The sequence below is a fragment of the Stegodyphus dumicola genome, chromosome 6 (genome assembly GCF_044657685.1).
Source record: "Stegodyphus dumicola isolate Sdum_Otavi_A_Nest chromosome 6, ASM4465768v1".
Lineage (NCBI taxonomy): Eukaryota > Metazoa > Arthropoda > Arachnida > Araneae > Eresidae > Stegodyphus > Stegodyphus dumicola.
The window spans coordinates 4479114-4498408 of NC_140773.1; the positions used below are offsets into that span (position 1 = coordinate 4479114).

Genomic DNA, 19295 nt, shown 5'->3' on the forward strand with positions numbered 1-19295 from the left:
AACTGAAAATTGCACTGCCAAGAGGCTTGAAAATGTTATAATTGTAAACAACCGAGCAACTGTTGCAAATCCCTGAAATTTCCATCTATCAAACCATTTATTAATTAAATAACAAATCTAATGTATCAAAATATATAACTAATAATAATGTCAGCAAAACTGCTTATGTGGTCCTGGTATTAGTTATGCAAGTGTGCCAAAAGGTAGGACCAATAATAATACTAAAAACATAAATATGCCTAATAGAACTGTTCCAAATAACGGTAACATGGAAAAACGAACTATTGATGTGGGTATCAGTGCATTCACTGATATACAGCGTGTCTGTAAAGTCACTGTGAACTTTCGATCGGTCCCAGGAAAGCAACAAAACAAGATAGAAATGTGAAAGCTTCACCAAACAAAAGGAGAACTCTACAACTTTTTGTAGTATAATGTGCAAGCATGTATGCACACATATGATGATGCAACACTGCAAATTGAGAAGCAGCAGATCGGCCCACCCATGCCATTCGAGATGTGGACCATACAGGGGAAACTTCAACGTGTTTTGTGGCTTGCCAAATTCGAATCTGTGAAAGTGCAACGTGAATATACTCAAGTGTACAACAAACCACCCCCACATAGGAATAACATTAATTGGTGGGATAAGCTGTTGAAGGATACTGGCAGTTTGTTGGACAAACCCCATTCTGGCAGGACACTGGTCAGAGATGAATCAGTAGAGACTATATGGGAGAAAGTTCTAAAAAACACGTATGTGTGTGTGCTCAACAATTACACCTAAGCAAGACAACAGTTCATAAGGTCTTAAACATCTACACTTAATGGCTTATAAACTGCAGCTGTTGCAGGCTATCAAACAGACAGACAGACCCAAATGATTTGCGTTCCCTGCAGAGAAGCTTCACGAGATTGATAATAGATAACCGACTTTTTTCAGATGGTTGTGTTTAGCAATGAGGCAATACTCCATGTTAGTGGACATGTTCATCACCGTAACATCCGAATATGGGCTGTTGAAAATCCTAATGCCTATGTAGAGTACGAACGTAACAGCCCTAAAGTGAACGTGTGGTGCTGAGTGACGAATGATTAAGCGAGAGGACCTCTGCCCAGTAGACTGTGACAGCATGGATGGAGCCCATTGGATTTCACTGGATAGGTATGAAACTTTTAAGAGGTTTCCTTTTGTTTGGTGGAGATTTCACATTTCTATCTTGTTTTGTTGCTTTCCTGTGACCGATCAAAAGTGCACGACTTTATATACGCAATGTATTTAAATTCCTCAAGGAATTGAATAACATATTTAAAGGAGACTCTGTAATCAATATTATTTTTTAAATCTCAGAAAAAATGCCTGAGCTGCAAGCAGCTTAGCATGTTCACAATGTTTGAAGAAATTTTAAGCTCCAAGAATACTGCTTAATGTATTGTCATACTATGTTTATAAAACTCTCCATGTGGAGTAATGGATTACATGGAGTCACAATGTTTAAATATAGTACCAGGTACACAACTACTGTAAGTCGCCTGGGGCCATTCTAGACAACCAGACTATTTAGTACTTTTTTAGTGCTGTGTGTATGCACTTCTGTTGGCTGCTGTGTCTCAGTTAATACTATATACACTTTGGCATAGTAGCTTAATCTCTTGTTTCCTGTAGTCATATTTTCCAGGGTATTTTTTTAAAACAAATAGTTTTAAGCACCGATACCGACATGTTTATACAGAGTAGCACCGATACCTACACGTGTGTTGGCTGAGTCAAAGAAAGTCTATGTAATGAAGGAAAGGCTCCACAGACTTAATGTGACCGTCGAACCTGTTCGGACTTCGACATCAGCTTCAAGCTTTCATGCTTTTTGGCAACAGATATTTCACGCATGCGCAAAATAATTATGGCAGATGTAGAAAAAGTTATGTATGTCTAGACCTTTATCCGGGCTAAAAATAGCATTCAGTATTGAAAGTTAACCTGTGTCCTTCACGTATAAGACGCAGGTAACTTTTTTTAGACCAAATTTAGGAAAAAATGTGCATCTTATATGCTGTCAAATGCGGTAATAAGAAAAGAATGATGCTGACTGATGGTTATCAGGTGGTGCAGCTGAAATCTGTTGCCAGAAATAAAGAAATTCATTTATTCATGTACAACTATATTAATTTTTTCCTCTGTACATCAAGGGAAAACAAGAAGCGAACAAAAGCAAGAGAACAAATTGACAATATTTGTACTCAACTTGGAAATACTTTATAAACTGTCTATTTTTAGCTTAAGTAAGTAAGTCATCAAATTCAAAATAATTAGTTGGTTTGGTTCATTTGTGTGATAATGGCAAAGCCTTCAGGGTTATCTGCCTGAGAGGAGGGATGGCTTTGTGCTGGACTGTCTACGGAAAACTGGCTCGTACACACGTTACACCTTGGGAAAACCACGACACCGCCCATGCAGACAGCATTCGAATGTCGGACCAAAATAACGGTGTTTAGCGACTTTACCATTCGCCTGCTGTTGGACTCAACTATTGGAATAAGGTGCTATCAAGTCATGCATTAGGCCCACATTTAATTTATGTTTGAAACCACTGCTCTCAGATGACAACATGAACAGAAAGAAAAATCGAATGGATAAGGTCTTAGAACATTTTTGATCATAATTATACAAACCTTCTGCAATGCTCCTTCCCTGGTGGTACGGAGGACGGCCGCCATAAACCCTCTGTCTGAAATTTAAAGAAAGATATATACTGATTTTGAGTAAAAAAAAAAGCTCTTTTTCCTACTGAAACTATTTGTTTATTTGTTACATATATTTTCAGGCAAGAACAATTGGCAACATGTAAAATTCAAAACTGCAGAAAGAACAGAAAACACTCTTTGAAGAGTTTTTGTTTAAAACGAATGACAACCGCTGCTTATTAGTTATCAATTATGCTTAATAGTTATGAATTAGTTATCAATTTGATTCGTCAATTTCACGATGGGCAGGTAAAAGAGAAAATGAAAGTTTTATTTTTTGTAGACGACCTGATGGATATAGTATTATTAATATTACTGTGACTTAAAACTCGATTACAAACATATTAAATTTTTCCTCGGGGGGGGGGGGGGGTGTTAGAGAAACAAGCCTGCTATTGTGGAAAGCCAGATAATAGCCATTTTCCAGGTTAGAAATATATACCTTACATTATGTAAAATTCTGATTAACAGAAACACAATTTTGATAGCAAATTCTAATCTCTGAAGCAGCGGTTCCCAATTTATGTTCCACATGTACTTCCCAGAGGCTCCTTCAACAATTCAGGAAAATAATTCTTGGCAGTTCCTGGAAAACACAGCTACGAGAAATTTTTCACTTCCATATTCAGTTGTTCCAGAAATCCTAAAATCTGCTTGAAGCTTCTCAAAACTTGGCCTCACATGAATGAATACAGTTTTGTTGTGTGTTTTACTACTTCCTGCACTTAAATGTCTATTCTTGCAAATGGTATAAATATGGTATATTCACCACTATCTGTTAAAAATTTTACTTCCCTTTATTGCAGCTGATGAAGTATAAAATCAAATGGGGTACAAGACAATAAGAACATCTGGGAAGAACAACTAAGTATATATAAAACATTAAATTACTGTATATGCCAAAAAAATTTTTACTCTTAATTACCTCCACTGATGTACCAGCTTATCAGTTGCTGACAGAGCTTCAGGTAACATAAGGTCTGAAAAGAATAAAGTCAGAATTAAAAGTGCTGTATAAATTATTTTTACATTTAAATAAAAAATTCACTATATTTGAAAGCATTTTATTATATTTCATATGATTTCTAACACATATATTCTTTTGCTTGATAATAGTTTATAATAGTTAAATGTTTGCAAAAATAAAAATCACTTTGTTTGAGTGTACATTTATAAGTGAACACTTTTTTCTGCATGGTTGAAAATTAATTAAAAAAATGAGATTGACTGATGGTTAGCAGGTTCTGCAGCTCAAATCTGTAGCCAGAAATACTTGGAAATATTTTGTAAACCATTTATTTTTAGCTTAATCATTGATTCATTGATAATTGATTAATAATTGTTAATCATTGATTCAACATACTACCGTAATTTCGCACGTATAGTCCGCAGACACGATTTTATATAAAAAAAAATTTCAAAAATCGTCAAATAGTCCGCACCACCGGATAGTCCGCGGACTATACGTCCAAAATTACGTTTTTTTAATACGGCAATATTCCCATGCTTTTTAAACACATCCTTTTGTTTGCGCCAATTTCTCACTGCTTTCTCGTCCACTTCAAAATAACAGGGTAAAATCCTAGTATACGATGCAGCCTTGGCGCGACTTTGAAAATTATCGCCAACACCAAAAATGATCCAAAGAACGTCTATATATATATAGTATACACACATAGTATATGTATATACACACATAATATATATACTATATACTATGTTTAACTATATATTTTCTTTGAATGACCCGTTAACTACTCATCGTATATGTCCCGTTTTCACTGCTCATCATAAAGTCGCCAAAAGTAGCCAAATCCCGTGTACACCGAATACTAGGATTAAACCAATAACGGCCCGCTTCTCTATTTCCATCTTTGTCAACTACCTTGAGTTTAACTCAGCAGTAAAACTCCGGCGATGTTATCGAAGATGAAAGACAAAATACGAAAACAAAATACTGTGCAACAATGAAATGTGACCTTCGACCCCACTCACTCCGTGTTGCCACGCTATAAGTAAACGAATCACGCTTTTTTTTTTCGTACTCCAGGTACTTGCTACTATGGCTCCTAAAAACCGAGTTGACGCATCAATTACTTTTCCCCCTCTCGTCAGTTGCGCTAAAGCAGTGCGAAGGATACTGGGATACAACACTCTGGTTGTGCTAAGTGAGTGCTCATACAAGACTTTCTTTGGCTCATATCTCGGCATCGCTTGATGCCTCAGCCTGGATTTTAGGAGCTCTACTTGCTACTACTTATTCGTTCTGCACTATGCTCTATGGTTTACTATCGATACGATACATACGAATGTTTTCTTGGAATCTCACGCTTTTTTTATATTTGATCATCGGAAGTTCACGACAGCGTGTTTTTTAAATTTCAACGATTTTAACCGTGAACAACCAGCGTATTATCCGCACTGGTGGATAGTCCGCAGCTTCAAAAATTCGCATTTTAAACACAGATAGTCCGCGGACTATACGCACGAAATTACGGTAGTATTATTTGGAATAATAAAGATGCTTTCAAATCATACAATGGGTGAATTCAATTTATGTTTGAGGCCGCTGCTCTTAGATGACAAAAGGAAAATCAAATGGATAATTCTTAGAAAAGATTCATGAAAATTATACATACCTGGTTTATGGAGATCTCCGTCCTCTGGTGCCGAGCTGTAAAAAATAAATAAATAAATCAAGATATTATCTGACATTTTAAAGAAAAATATGTACTGATTTTGAGTAATTAGGCAAGAGCGATTGCTGACATAATAAAATTCAAAGCTGCAGAAACAACAATAAACACTCTTTGAGGGGTTTTGTTTAAAGGAATGACAACTGCTGCTTAAAAGAATTAGTTATCAATATAATTTTAAGTTTTATTTTTGGGAAACTAACTGAAAAATATATTAATGAACTGCGACTTAAAACCAATGACAAACATATTAAATTTTGGGGGGTGAGGTAGAGAAACAAGCCTCCTATTGCGGAAACCCAGATAATAGCCGTTTTCTAGATTAGAAATATATACCTTACATTTTGTAAAATTCTGATATATAAAAACACCATAGTTAATAGCAAATTCTAATCGCTAAAGCAGTGGTTCTCAATCTATGTTATGTACCTTCCCAGAGGCTCCTTAATGAATCCAGGAAAATAATGCTCGGCTGTTCCTCTGGACCACACATACCAGAAAATTCTTGCTCCAATACTCAACCCTTCAAGAATTCCCAAAATCTGCATGAAGCTTCTCAAAACTTAGCCTCACATAAATACAGTTTCGCTGTGTGTTTTACAGCTTCCGGTGCTCGGATAAATACTGTGTATTCTTGTGAATGTTATAAATATGGGTATCCACCACCATCTGTTAAAAAATTTACTTTCCTTCATTGCAGCTTATTGAGTATAAAATCAGATGGTGTACAAGATAATAAGAATGTCAGGGAAGAATAACTCTGATATAGAACATAATAGGTGGCTGGAACCCTCTTTTCGGCACACTGTACATAATATAGAGCAGCCCTCCTGTAAAACACTGCCTAATTTCGAAAGCATAACTGTAGCCAAATTTCAAGCACAAAGCTGGAACACCAAATTACCCTCACGAATCATTATTAATGTTCACGCCAGAGGATGAAAGAGGGCAGATACAACGTTCCATTTCATAATTATGTACTTCAAAGGCCTGTTTAAAAACCAAACCTAAAGTGTGGAGAGTGATCTTGTTAGGTAGTTAATCTTAAGCGAATAAAGTATAAAAGAAAGCATGGATGTGATTGGTTAAATATTTTGAATTTCTTGTGTAAAATAACAGGTGGGCAAGACTGCAGTGGAGATACTGCACATCATACATAAAGGCCATCACTTTCGTAATTCACAGTCAGAAAGACATAGACATAAATGATTCTCTGGGCATTCTCAAAACATAAATGCTAAATGAAATGGAAAATAGAAGATTTAGAAGGTAAAGAAGCTGTGGGATTTTACCTGCCCCATCCTAACCTGCTCAAACCAATCTGCTTATTCTTTGCAAATTGGTGTTTAATAATCATCTAGAAATGAAGCTGTTAATTTGAAATCCCGAAAACAATTGACAGCTTATGCTGCATCAGATGGCAAGATATCCCCAGATATTGCACCCAAAAATACAGATTTATAACCTTTACATGTAATTAACTAAAAAAAATATGATTCTCTCTTTGAAGATGTTTTAAAACAGGTTTGGGATACGAATACCGATGAAATACACACGTAATCAAAACTAAAGTTTCTCCAGTAGCGGCTAAGGTTAGATTCCTAGTGCCTCATAAACTCGCTGCTCCAAAACCACATTTCACTTTAGTAGTACAAAAAGGCATTTTAGTCCTTCCAAAAGCTGCTGGAGTAGGTCTCGGCATATGGTAAAACAAATGAGATGGAACTTTGTGACGTTGCGACAACTACCGTTAAATTACATTCAATCTCTATTCCAGACAATTATCCAATGAAGCATCAATATGATTTCACATCTAATTTAAAGAATAAATGGTTTTATACCTCAAGTGTGTTTTCAAGACATTATAAAAAATCCTAATTTGGCTGGCAACCTTCCTAAATGCGCATCTGCTTCAGAACGTGTCGAATTCTTAGGCTGCAAAATTGACAAAAAATTGGATGATTCCTTTTAAAGTTATCCAAGATGTTCGAAAAACAAAAACTATTAATGAATTCAGACCTCTTTTGGGAATTAATTTCTATAGGAAATTTTTAGATCATGCTGCTGAAGTTCAACTACATTTATGTGGTACACTCGGAAGTTGTAAGAAAAATGACAAAATACCCTTAGATTGGTCAAAAGACACTGTAAACAGCTTATGACACAAGTTACAAATTAAGTACATCCATAAAAAAAGAAAATTTCTCTTATGTGTGATGCCTGAGACAAACCCATAGGCACTTGAGTACAGGAACTCCATGTACTAAGATGCAAAACACTGGGATTCTTTTCCAGAAAATTGAGCAATATTGAACAGTAATATAATATATAATAATATAATACATAATACAACAGTAATATAATACATTTACTTTCTGTTTACAGAACATAAGGCATTCAATTTTTTTTTTTTTTTCCTCAAGAAGTGTAACAAGCTCCCCCTTGTCGAATTACCGTATATAACCGTATACCAGACGATCCCCCGACTTTTTAGAGAGATTTCGTCAATAAGCAAACAATTTCGTCACATAAGCAGTGCTGCCGCTGGGCCTGACAAAACAGCATGAATATATAATGATGTACTTGATAAAATTACACTCACACTTTGGCGAATTTTTAGTTCCATTTTAGCACATGATAAAATTTTAAAATGTGTACAAAATTATGAAAGAATTTCATTCAAATACTGATTGAGTCCAGAAATTCTTTTTCAGTCATTAGCGAGTCTTCATAAATTTGATCACTCGATTTATCACAGCTGGTGTCATTCATTAACTTTACTTTGATAGAATGCATCATATCTTCTGATATGGGCAACATTTTTTTGACTGAAAATAATCATGGGGAACAATTTATTGCTTATAAAAATGAAAGAATTGAGAAAAGTTTTGTTTTTTCTGCATGAACAATAGATTTGATAATCAATTTTGCCGATGTGTCATCATTACCGACATTCAGCAAGTGAACGGTCCAGAAGCTCTTTTTTGCATCCATACAGTTACTGATGTCTGTGAATTTATTTCGCTAGTCTAACTTATTTCACATTGCTAGTCTCTCCACTATTACATAAACTTAAAAGATAAATTTCTGCTGATTGCCAAGAAGCCACAGAGTTTAAAACATGAACACCAGACATGCCTTTTGTTCATCGAAAGTTTTTCAGAAAAAAAGTTTGCTTAAATCTCCTTTGCACTCAGTTCTTATTTCATAAATGAGGCAATAACTTGCTTGTCTCTAGGACAAATACATCCTCAGAAGAGGGAAATAACCCAAAATTCTATAAATTCATTTAACAGATGATTCAGTGCATTTCAATCATTATATATTCATACTTTTATCATCATTACATGATTAACAAACAAAAACCAAACAGAAAATAATGCACTAAACATTGAGTTAAAAAAAGAAGAAAATCAAACTAAATATATATAAAACATTAAATTACTGCACATGGTAAAAAAAATTTTAATTACCCAAGGACATTGCACAAGGCAGGATCTCCTCGATCTGCTCACACAGATCCATCAATGTCGACAGGTCGACAGCCTGTTGAGGATAAAATCAGAATTAAGAACTAGGATAAAATCAGAATTAAAAACTGTATAAATTATTTTAACATTTAAATAAAAAATTCAGTAAATTTGAAAGCATTTTATTATACTTCATATATTTCTAGCACATATATTGTTTTGATTTATCATAGTTTACACCACTGCACTTTCACAAAAACCAGTACATTTATTTGTGTTTGCTTACCGAAAGAAATCCTGAAAAGAATTTCTCTCACACCCGGGCTTCTGTACAGCATTAGACAATGCAAGCCTATAGGCCACAGAAACTGGAAACTTATATAGTACAGGTGCTGGTCAATAAAAGAGAATCTTTCAAAATAAATTTTATTCAAACCAGTTCACTAAAGCATTGTTTCCTGAACAGCTCTGAAATAAAATTCATAACTCCAGATAATGGAAAGACAGGCACATGAAGCTGATTAAAATACAAATTATCTCATAAAATAAACGATTCTTTCATTTTTATCTTTCAGACTAGAATCCAAACAAATTATCTCATAAAATGAACGATTCTTTCAAAAACCTGCATTCTTCTATTATTTATTGTAGTAACAGTAGATTTTTGCGTCTTTCAGACCAGAATCCGGAGTCAAAACGATTTTGCATTAAAACCTCATATGATGAGCCATATCAAGATGGAAAGGCATTTGTCCAGTCTCAGAGTAGTAAATAGCATCCAACATTCAAGTAAACTAAAGAGGTAACCTCCGAATTTGGCTGAATTGTTTCCAAGTGATAGGAAGCATTTACAGACATATTGATCAACGTCATTCACAAGTTTAGACTCCAGAAGAATGACCCTTATTTGCTAATAATGGTACCTCTGAATAGGTGATACAGTGCCACACAACTGCAAAGAAAGCTTCCAATGGCTATAACAAGAAGCTTATGCACAGAATTTCTTATGCAAAGGAAGAAGAAGAAGAATTTACATAGGTCTTACCCATGTTTGGGGTAAGATTGAAAATACTGGACTTAGGAACTCTGAGACTGGACAAATGCACAGCCAAGCTTTCTTCCCCAAGAAATCCAGATTTGGCCCAGAAATGGCTAATCCACGACTTCTGACCTGGAGAGAAAGCGATACTCAAACACAATCTAAAAAACAACTTGCTTTGCTGAAAGTAGCATGTTCGTTTCAGGATATACGAATGTACTGATTTCTACTTCATTCAAAATGAATCTCCTCCCTAATGGTCCAAATGTACAGAACAGAAACTCTTAACACTTTGCTTAATGCCTTGTACTACTGCCAACAGTGATTCCACCTTTTTTATACACGAAATGGCCACGTTCATGAACTTTGTGAGGAGCAAATAACAGGACATATGGAATGGTGCTCAGATCAGAATACATCAGAAAATTAAAGAATAATATTCTTATGAACTGCATCTACTGCTTTTATATAGCTTATTTTGTTACTCCTGCCTTTTTCGCTTGCGTGAACCAGCAACTCGAGACGATTTTGGCCAAATTTGGCAAACACTTTACAAGTAATTTGAAAGTAATTGTACTTTGTTGGTCACGACGCCAGTTTCGCCAAACTGAATTAGCAGATAGCGTCTTCCCTTCCAATTTTCTTTTTGCATATATATTGGTTTCACAAATACTTTTTTCATGGTGTCATTAGTGAAAAACAGTTTTAAAAATATCAATATCTATTGGTTGTTTTATGTTAAAAACTATTCATGTTGCTGTGGGGTTTTGGCCAGGTATAAATTGTACGCTTGGCGGCACTTTGTCATAGTCTCCGCAAAGTACCCATGCTGAACTACTTGTACTTTCCATAGTTTCACTTTCAACTTCTCTTTCAACATCACTCTCAACTTCTCTGCCGCTCTCTATAATTCTAATTTTCTGCCGGCTCACACCTCTTACTCCATCACCGTCTTCTCCACTGGATTTGTTCGTTTCACGGAGTAATCCATCAGAAATCACTGCAAGTTCATCATTCAAAGCGGCAAAATCGAATTCGTCCGAACTCGAGCTGATGTGATCTTCCTCCATATTTTTAGGCCAAACACTATTTAGTTACTATATTACCTGCCAAGACTGTTTCAAGTGAATGCTATGCTGAAACTAACTAAACTAAGCTAAGATTTGACAACAATGCCAGCAGAGCCTAGTCCACGAAAGTACTTCCAAGAAAAATATCATACATTTTAAATAAGGAGATTGAGTTACAAAACACCACAGTGTGGTAGCAGCATCACTCGATTTAAGATTTCAAATCACTCGGCCGCCGCAGCAGCTCGAGTTGACACTTCAAATCGCCACCACTCAAGTGCAAAGGGTTAATTCATAACAAATATAATACATAATGTGGCCTGTGTGATAAAAATATTCAAAGTACAGTATCTTAAATACTAAAAACATTTCATTTTGATGATCTATGAAAATGAAGTATATTACCAGAATGAAGAACATTTCTAAAGCAGTCGTCTCAAATTAGTGGCCTGAGAGGTGAAAATGATCCCCTAAAGGAATTTCACATACCTTTTGAACCCCTCCCCCCAACACTCAAAACGAATATGAGAATTGCCCAAAAAACTCGCAAACGGAACTAATTCTTTTAATATAACTCGTACAAATATATATATATATTTAATAAACATATATATTTAATTTATATAACTTTTTTTAAACATTTCAAGCTACAGAAAAGCTGCAGTTAAATATTATTTATAATCAAGCTGCAGTCAAATATTATTCATACCTATCAAAAAAAAAGTGTCCTCAGTTGTGAATTTTCACAATAAGAATTATTCACTTTGAGCGTACATTTAGATGTGTACATTTTTTTCTGTGCAGTTGATAATTAATAAAAAAACAATGAGACTGATGGTTACCAGGTGGTGCAGCTCAAATCTGTAGTCACTTATTCATGCACAAATATATATGGATTTTTTTGTATACATCAAGGCATAAAGCAAGAGAACAAATTGACAATATTTGTACTCAACTTGGAAATACTTTGTTTATTTTTAGCTCAAGCAAGTCATTAATTCAAAATAATTACATCATTTGGTTGGTTTGTGTGATAATGGCAAAGCTTTGAGAGCTATCAGCCTAAGAGGGGGGATACCTTCGTGGAGGACTTTCTAAGGGAAACTGGCTCGTGTACACATAACATCTGTGGGAAACCACAAAAAATGTCCATGCAGGTAGACCATATGAGGGATTAGAACCTTGGATCAAACTACTAGTGTTCAACGACTTTTCTTTTACTGCTCGGCTGCTGGTGGGCTGAACATAATTAAAATTATTTGGAACATAATTAGAATTATCTGGTATCAGGTCATGCATCAGGCCCACATTTAATTTATGTTTGAAACCACTGCTCTTATATGACAAAATAAACAGAAATAAAAGTAAAGTTTTATTATAATTATACAAACCTGCTCTGCCGACCTGCTGACTTGGGCCCCTACAAAAGAAAAGAATCAATATATTATCTGAAACTTAAAAAAGATATATACAGATTTGGAGTAAAATAAAAGGCTTAAAAAATTATATGTTGTCTATAGAATTGAAGAGAAAGTATTAGTACAAAAAATGAGGTTAAACATTTCTTTCAATGTAAGTTGCTTCAGTAAATAATTAAATATTAAGCTCTTTTTTTTTTGGTTAATCTGTCAATTTTTCTGTTAATTTGTTAATTAATTTTGATCTGTTAATACCCTAATAGCATTATTTTGCAACACCATAAAGCTCACTATAATATGCATTCACGCTCTTCTGTGAATTTTCCGAATTTCCAATAACGGTTGCGATCTCGGAGCTAATTGCCACAGATAACCAAGCATAACGGTACGTTCCAAGGAACCATAACTGATTTAATGACCTGCTTGTGGTTTTGCCTTAACCCTTTGCGGCTCAGTGTTCCACTACATGCAACATCCAAATTGAATCGCTTCTGACACCTTTAAATTCAACTGTAAATAGATTAAAATGTCTTTATAATATATTTTGAACTTTTATTTTTAAACAGTAGATAGCAGCATATCACAAGGAGACACAGAAGTTTCATTTATTATGTGTTATTAAAATCCACTTTTTTTCAAGTAATTTTCTCTATTTTTTAAATGATATAAAAAATTTTATTTGGAAAAAAAAATTAGGCATAATTTTGCTTGCTGTACTCCAAATTATTTTTTAATCTTTCATACAAAAACCATACACATAATCATTGAATAAAACTGGGTGTTCCATTAGCGGGGCACCTTTAGCGATCTCATGCTGTTACGAATCAGAACATCTGTGCTTAGGAGAAAACATACGTTGTTTCGTTTTCTGTTTCCGTTGTTTTGGGGGGGGGATGAATTCAAACAAAGCAGTATTGAGGGGTGAGGTGTGTTTTGTGTTATGAAAGCCCTAATATTGGCATCTCGAATTTTTTGGGAGTAGTTTTTAGGCGGGAATTTTATTAGTAGCTTGACTCATCTTTACTTAGACCTGTGCGAATTTGTTGCTGTCGCATTTTAGTCTCATTCCCGTTTATTTTCAATAATAGTGTAGATATTTTTCGTGTATGTATATATTATAGGCTTATTTTTCTTTATTATTAATATTAATCGTAGTTAAATTTTTAATTATGAAATTTCCATAAATGGCGCGGAGAGGCCTAACTCTTTCTGAAGCGCTGAAAGTGTTTCATGAATTACCCTCGGATTACAGCACAAAGATTTCCGTTTAAATTTGCTGCATTTCCTCTGTGCCATGAAAACGTCAGAGATAACATTGAAGAGGGGGTAAAAACACTATAGTAGAACACATACCGCTGAAGGGTACGCATAGATGACGTGCACACTGTAGCACGAAGCAGAAGCCGCACAAAACAAGTTTTATGTGGAAAACCCACAAAGTTGGTTTGTGCTTCCATCAAAAGGTTTAACTTGCTTTGAACAATTTCACGAAGCTAAGAAATAGGAAAATTTGTAAATATTTTTGTATATAGGACTTTTGTGTATAGATATTTATCCGTATATGTTCAAGAATATTAAGATATTTATCCATATATATTCAAGAATATTATGGATATCCTAGAAAACATGTATACAGCTATAATACAGAGTTTTTTCATTCTTATACAAACGCTTCTACTCATTTTCGTGCTTCACTGCAATGCTTGCTTAGTCGCACTTTTAAAAGGTCTGGCGGCGCAGTGTTCCACCTCATGGAACAGAATTAAAACGGTAAGTGCAATTTTTACAAACTTTTACCTGTATACTCCTTTAGAACTAAATAGACTGCATACAACTTTTTTTATTGAAATTCCGACGTTAACGTATAGTGCACCGCAAAGGGTTAATAGGGCGCATGTACTTAGACATGCATGGCTTAATTTCTGAGACAAGCATACAACTGCTGGCGGGATGAATGCTTTTTTTATGTCCATGAAATACTCCAGCTGCATGCACATTAAATCTGCAAGAGATAACGTATTTTTTTTTTTTTTTTTAATGTCTTATTTTGTAACACAGTCTACAGGTTTATAGCAAATAGTAGGGAGATTTTATGTCAAACGACATAAAGTTAAAATGAGAAGTGAGATTATAATCAGCATGATTCATAACAAAAGACTGAATGTTGTTCTTCTGCTACTTGTCTTTAGAGAGACCTGCTGATTGGAACGAACCTGAAAGGCCTGATGTAGGCACGGTTAAAAAGTGTTGAAAGTTAGTCAAGCTCTGCTTATTGCAGTTAATGTCACAGCTTTGTGTGGAGTTCTAGGGGTTGTAACCCAGTTAATATACTTTAAGGTTCCAATAAGCCTTTAAAGCACCAGAGGTGATAAGTTGTTTTATACATAAGTCTCAGTAGATGCAAAGAATATGTTGTACTTGATGGGTGTTGGATGATGTAATCTGAGGCAATTACATGGAAAAAACGCTTACTATGAAAAAATTAAAAAGAAGACATTTTAGTTAATTACATAGCTAATTTTGCCTTTACTAAGAGCTGTTTCGTAAATTATGCTTTATAGCTATATACCTTGTCTATTTTACAGATTTAAAATATTCTATAATAAGTTGCCAAAATGAAACTTTATAATATGACAGTGAAAAATAAAAATGTTTTATTTTAATGTTATTTTTTAAATATAATTCTAATATATTACCATTATTATAATGAAATTTATCAATGTTATGATGTTTTAAAAAAAATCGCCGAAAAATTCTCAGATCTCGGAATTAAAAATTTTCTATAGAAACTGATCTTAAAATCGCCAAAATGTTAACAAGTTGTCAAATTTAGAACCATTTAATAAAAGAATTCACAACTCCAAAAGCGTTGCAGTTGTTAAAGTTGTTTAAGAACTCTTTATAGAAAAAATGAATTTCGAAATGCTTATGTTTCACTTCTTGCTTAGAAACTCGAGTATCCCATCATTTATATTAGAAATAGAAACAATTTATAACCCATTCAAAAGATACGTCAGTGAATTGCCAAAAATATTCCTCCAAAATGCTAATTCACACTCAAAATGGCAGTCGTAAAAACAGAAAATTTTAGATGATTAAAATTAAGGACCTTCTGCTGATTTGGGCTAAAATTAAGGACTTTTAAGGCTCAAAAATCGATTACAAAAAACTTAAGGACTTTTAAGGACTCTTAAGGACCGTACAAACCCTGATTCATTTATTAACTTAAGTAAAACATCACTCATGTATATAACATGTTATTCTTCTTTAAAATAAGCTTAACTACAGAAACATACATTCCTAATTCTATAAATTGTTTTGTTGCCACTTCTAAGAAACTAAACTAACAATTATTAGTGGCGAAATGACATTAAATAAAAAATTAAAGGAAAGTAAGTAATATTAAATTGAAGCGCATATAAAATAAAAACTACTTTCATTTCAAATCCAACAAATGCAGCTTGCAGTACAAATTTGCTGCATGCTTAGGAAGAAAGAACTGCTAAATCTTGCAGCTGCTGAAGGATTAATAAACAGGCTTACTTTAAATCTTAATCTGAATTTTTGCTTAGATGGTCGAAGGACACAATAAGTCATATGAATATTCTTTTGTCTTTACAGTTCTAAGAACTGGCATGTACAACAGGACACATAGGATGAACTGCATAGTTTCAGAATTATCCTCATTACCGTAATTTCCGGAAGAAAGGCCGCACCAGCGTAAACGCCGCACTCGAGAAAAATGGTAGGAAAAAAATTAAAATTACACAGAAACGGCGCATCAGCGTAAACGCCGCAATAGATTAAATTGCGCGTGACATCGTCGTGGGCCGTATAGATGCAAAAACTCAACCTATCTTCACTATCTGAATTGAAAAGATTTAGTAAATCCTAATCTAAGTCTTCCAGATCATCACATTCATGCTCTTGGTTTACAGTCTCTTTATCTAAGGATATAATTTCAGCTTCTTTGAACCCTGCTATTATTGACGATGTTTCTACCGATTTCCACGCACTTCCTGCCCACTTTGCAATTTCTTCAAAAGATGCTCTACGCATTTTACCGCTTTTGGTTTACGTATGCAATCCTTCACTCACCCTTCACTCCCACAGCTTTGAAGGATTTATTACCTGACAAATCTAATGGTTGTAAGATTTTTGTCAAACCACCAGGTATTATTGCTTCGGTTGTAGATAATTTTTGACATCTGGTTTTCACTGACTCAAAGAAATGATCATGCATGGAATCCATTATCAATAACCCCTTTGGTTGGAAAAAAGATCCCACACGACACTGCCAAACTTTTTGTAGCCACTCATGCATGATTGTTTCGCACATCTAGCCGTTCTCGTTTGCATAAATAATTACGTCGTTAGGAAAATCTCCCTTCGTTTAAAAATGATTATCGGCTTTAGCTCGTCACCATTTGTGGCACAAGCTAACACGTATGTAAATGACATTCTTTCATGCCCCGTCATAAACACAGATACAGTTTTTGCACCAGTTTCATCAACAGTTCTGTTTGCAGGAGAGTCGAAAGCTAACAGCGTTTCATCCATATTTATTATCTGTGACCGAAGAAGTTTTTTTTTTTGTCGATAATAGCTGTCACATATTTTAGAAAAGATGACTTTTTATCCTGCCATTCCATTGGTAATTGTTACCCGACTGTTGTTCTAGTACGCACAGAAATAATTTTCTTTTCATAAATCTGTTACACCTCCTTTGAAATCATTTATGCTCATTCATTTTGCTATAAATTTTGCTTGAAAGCGAATTTTTACATTTGAAATTGCCATTCCCTTTCCTCGTTCCTCCTTTATCCAGTTTGCAAGGTCGTCCTCTAGATTTGGCCACCTTACAGTACTTTTTTTGGCTTGTTTCTGTTGTGGCATATTTTTAAGAAGTTCTTTTTCAGTTCTCCAACATCGAATACATCTGTCGTCCACTTCAAACTCTCGAGCTGCTGCTCGATTTCCAATTTGTTCAGCACGTGAAATTACGTTAAGCTTAAAACCAGCAGTATAGCTTCTGTACCGTTTAGGGACATTTTCAAAAAATTTTCGCTCCCTTCTTACTTAAAAACTATCCAACAGGTACTTGTACTCAAACTGATGGGATCTGTATCTGGCAGAATGCCAAGAAAAATCCATTCATGCTGAAGGGGAAATATGTCAGAGTTCGTTATTACGAGGCAGGTGGAGCCGTGTCCGCCTTTGAAAAAAATTGCAGAAAAGGCAGGGGTGGGAAGAGGATGGGTCCTGGAAGATTCATCGAATGGCAGAGGAGAGAGACTATTCAAACTGATGAGAATGTTGATTTGAAAGGGGGAAGAATGTTATTGTTCTGAGATCTCGTTTAGCGTGAATAAGGCATGTAGGTCTGTTCAAGGAAAAGAACGTAAACAAAATAACGTTCACAAAAAGCAACTGAGTGGTCTTTTGTGTGGGAACAGCACCAGTCTATGCACAATGACAAGGCCATCCAAACTATGTACAATGACCATCATAGGAAATATTTTATTTTTAGTGCACCTAAACGCCGCATGGGTAGAAACGCCGCACCCGCTGAAAATTTAAGTTTTAAACACGTAAACGCCGCGGCGTTTCTTCCGGAAATTACGGTATATGATTTTAACATAATGGAAATAACTCTTACAAAATGATGCAACTTTAATATTTCTGTTGATTATCGGTTCTTTCTTTTCATTTTGCAATCTGATTACTGTTTAACATATTTTATTTTACCTTTTTAGTTTTTACAAACAGTACATTCAAAAATTTATCTGCATTATTTTTATAGATAGCATTTACAATTTTTATTTTTGTCCCTTCTAATTATCATATCACAACTGCCAATCTCCAAATATAAAAAAACCAGGAGTTTCCGAGAGGTCTCCATGGTGTCCAGCAATGCCATTGCAAAGAAACTCCATGCTAATTTAAATTCACTTCATATTGCCCGATTCAGGCTATTGAACTATTTATATGCTTCTGATGTAAAATATATTAATATTTAATACTTAGTTTAGTAATGTACCACATATTAATGTAAAAAAGAACAAAATTAAATGAAAATATTAAGAAAATAAACATTGGTTGAATCTCAATAAAAAGTTGCCAGCCGTAGATTCTAGATTAAACAAAATTTTGTAGGAAAAATTAAGCTGAATATCTTTAGGATGAGAGAATGGAATTCGCACATTTTAAGTTTCATTAATTCAATACATTTCATCTGTTTTGAGGAAACAAGGGCTATGTAACATATATTCTTACTTGGAATGCTAAGTTGAGAATTGTACGTTAAGATTTGTCGGAATTCACATGACTTATGATAGATATAATTACTCAACCAGTCAGAAGAAAAGAAATATATATTTAATGTCAAAATTGTCATGAAGTCAATTAATATGATAAAATTGTTATAAAGAAATATTGCCAAATAAAAAATAAATTTGCTAAATAACCAAATTAAGAATTGCCAAGCAAAGAAATGTTACTGCATAACAAACTGGCTTCAATTTGAGTCAACCATTAAAAAAACTCGGCAAAAAAGCAACCTTAGTTTGACATACATTTTGAATTAGTCCATCCATTTTGAGGGCAATCAGGCATTAAGTCTTTCTTCATCAGGAGCAAAACACATTCTGCAGATTTTTTAAGGAAAAAAATCCCTGAAAATATCTAGGATAAGGTAAAGTTACCTTTTCGCTTAATTTAAAATTTTAGATCGACACATTCTCTTCTAATGAGGCTGCCTGATCCAAGATGCAACATCGATCCGTTAATCTCCAGGAACATTATAAACAATTCTTAAATGAACTTTTGTATTAAAGACATGCTAACCAGTTCCTAAGCTA

General features: G+C 34.4%; 1 protein-coding gene across 1 annotated transcript in view; it reads right to left on the minus strand.

Annotated features, from left to right (window-relative positions):
- The window catches only part of LOC146996655 (uncharacterized), a 36996-nt gene extending 17946 nt beyond the window's left edge, over positions 1–19050 (minus strand). Inside the window, exons 1-6 of the mRNA XM_085819732.1 lie at positions 19011–19050; positions 12409–12437; positions 8912–8984; positions 5382–5416; positions 3668–3722; positions 2671–2726 (exon numbers count right to left, since the gene is read on the minus strand). Coding sequence (XP_085675858.1) covers positions 2671–2726; positions 3668–3722; positions 5382–5416; positions 8912–8984; positions 12409–12437; positions 19011–19050 — 288 coding nt within the window. The remainder of the gene's footprint in view (positions 1–2670; positions 2727–3667; positions 3723–5381; positions 5417–8911; positions 8985–12408; positions 12438–19010) is intronic.
- Between the last annotated feature and the right edge of the window lie 245 nt (positions 19051–19295).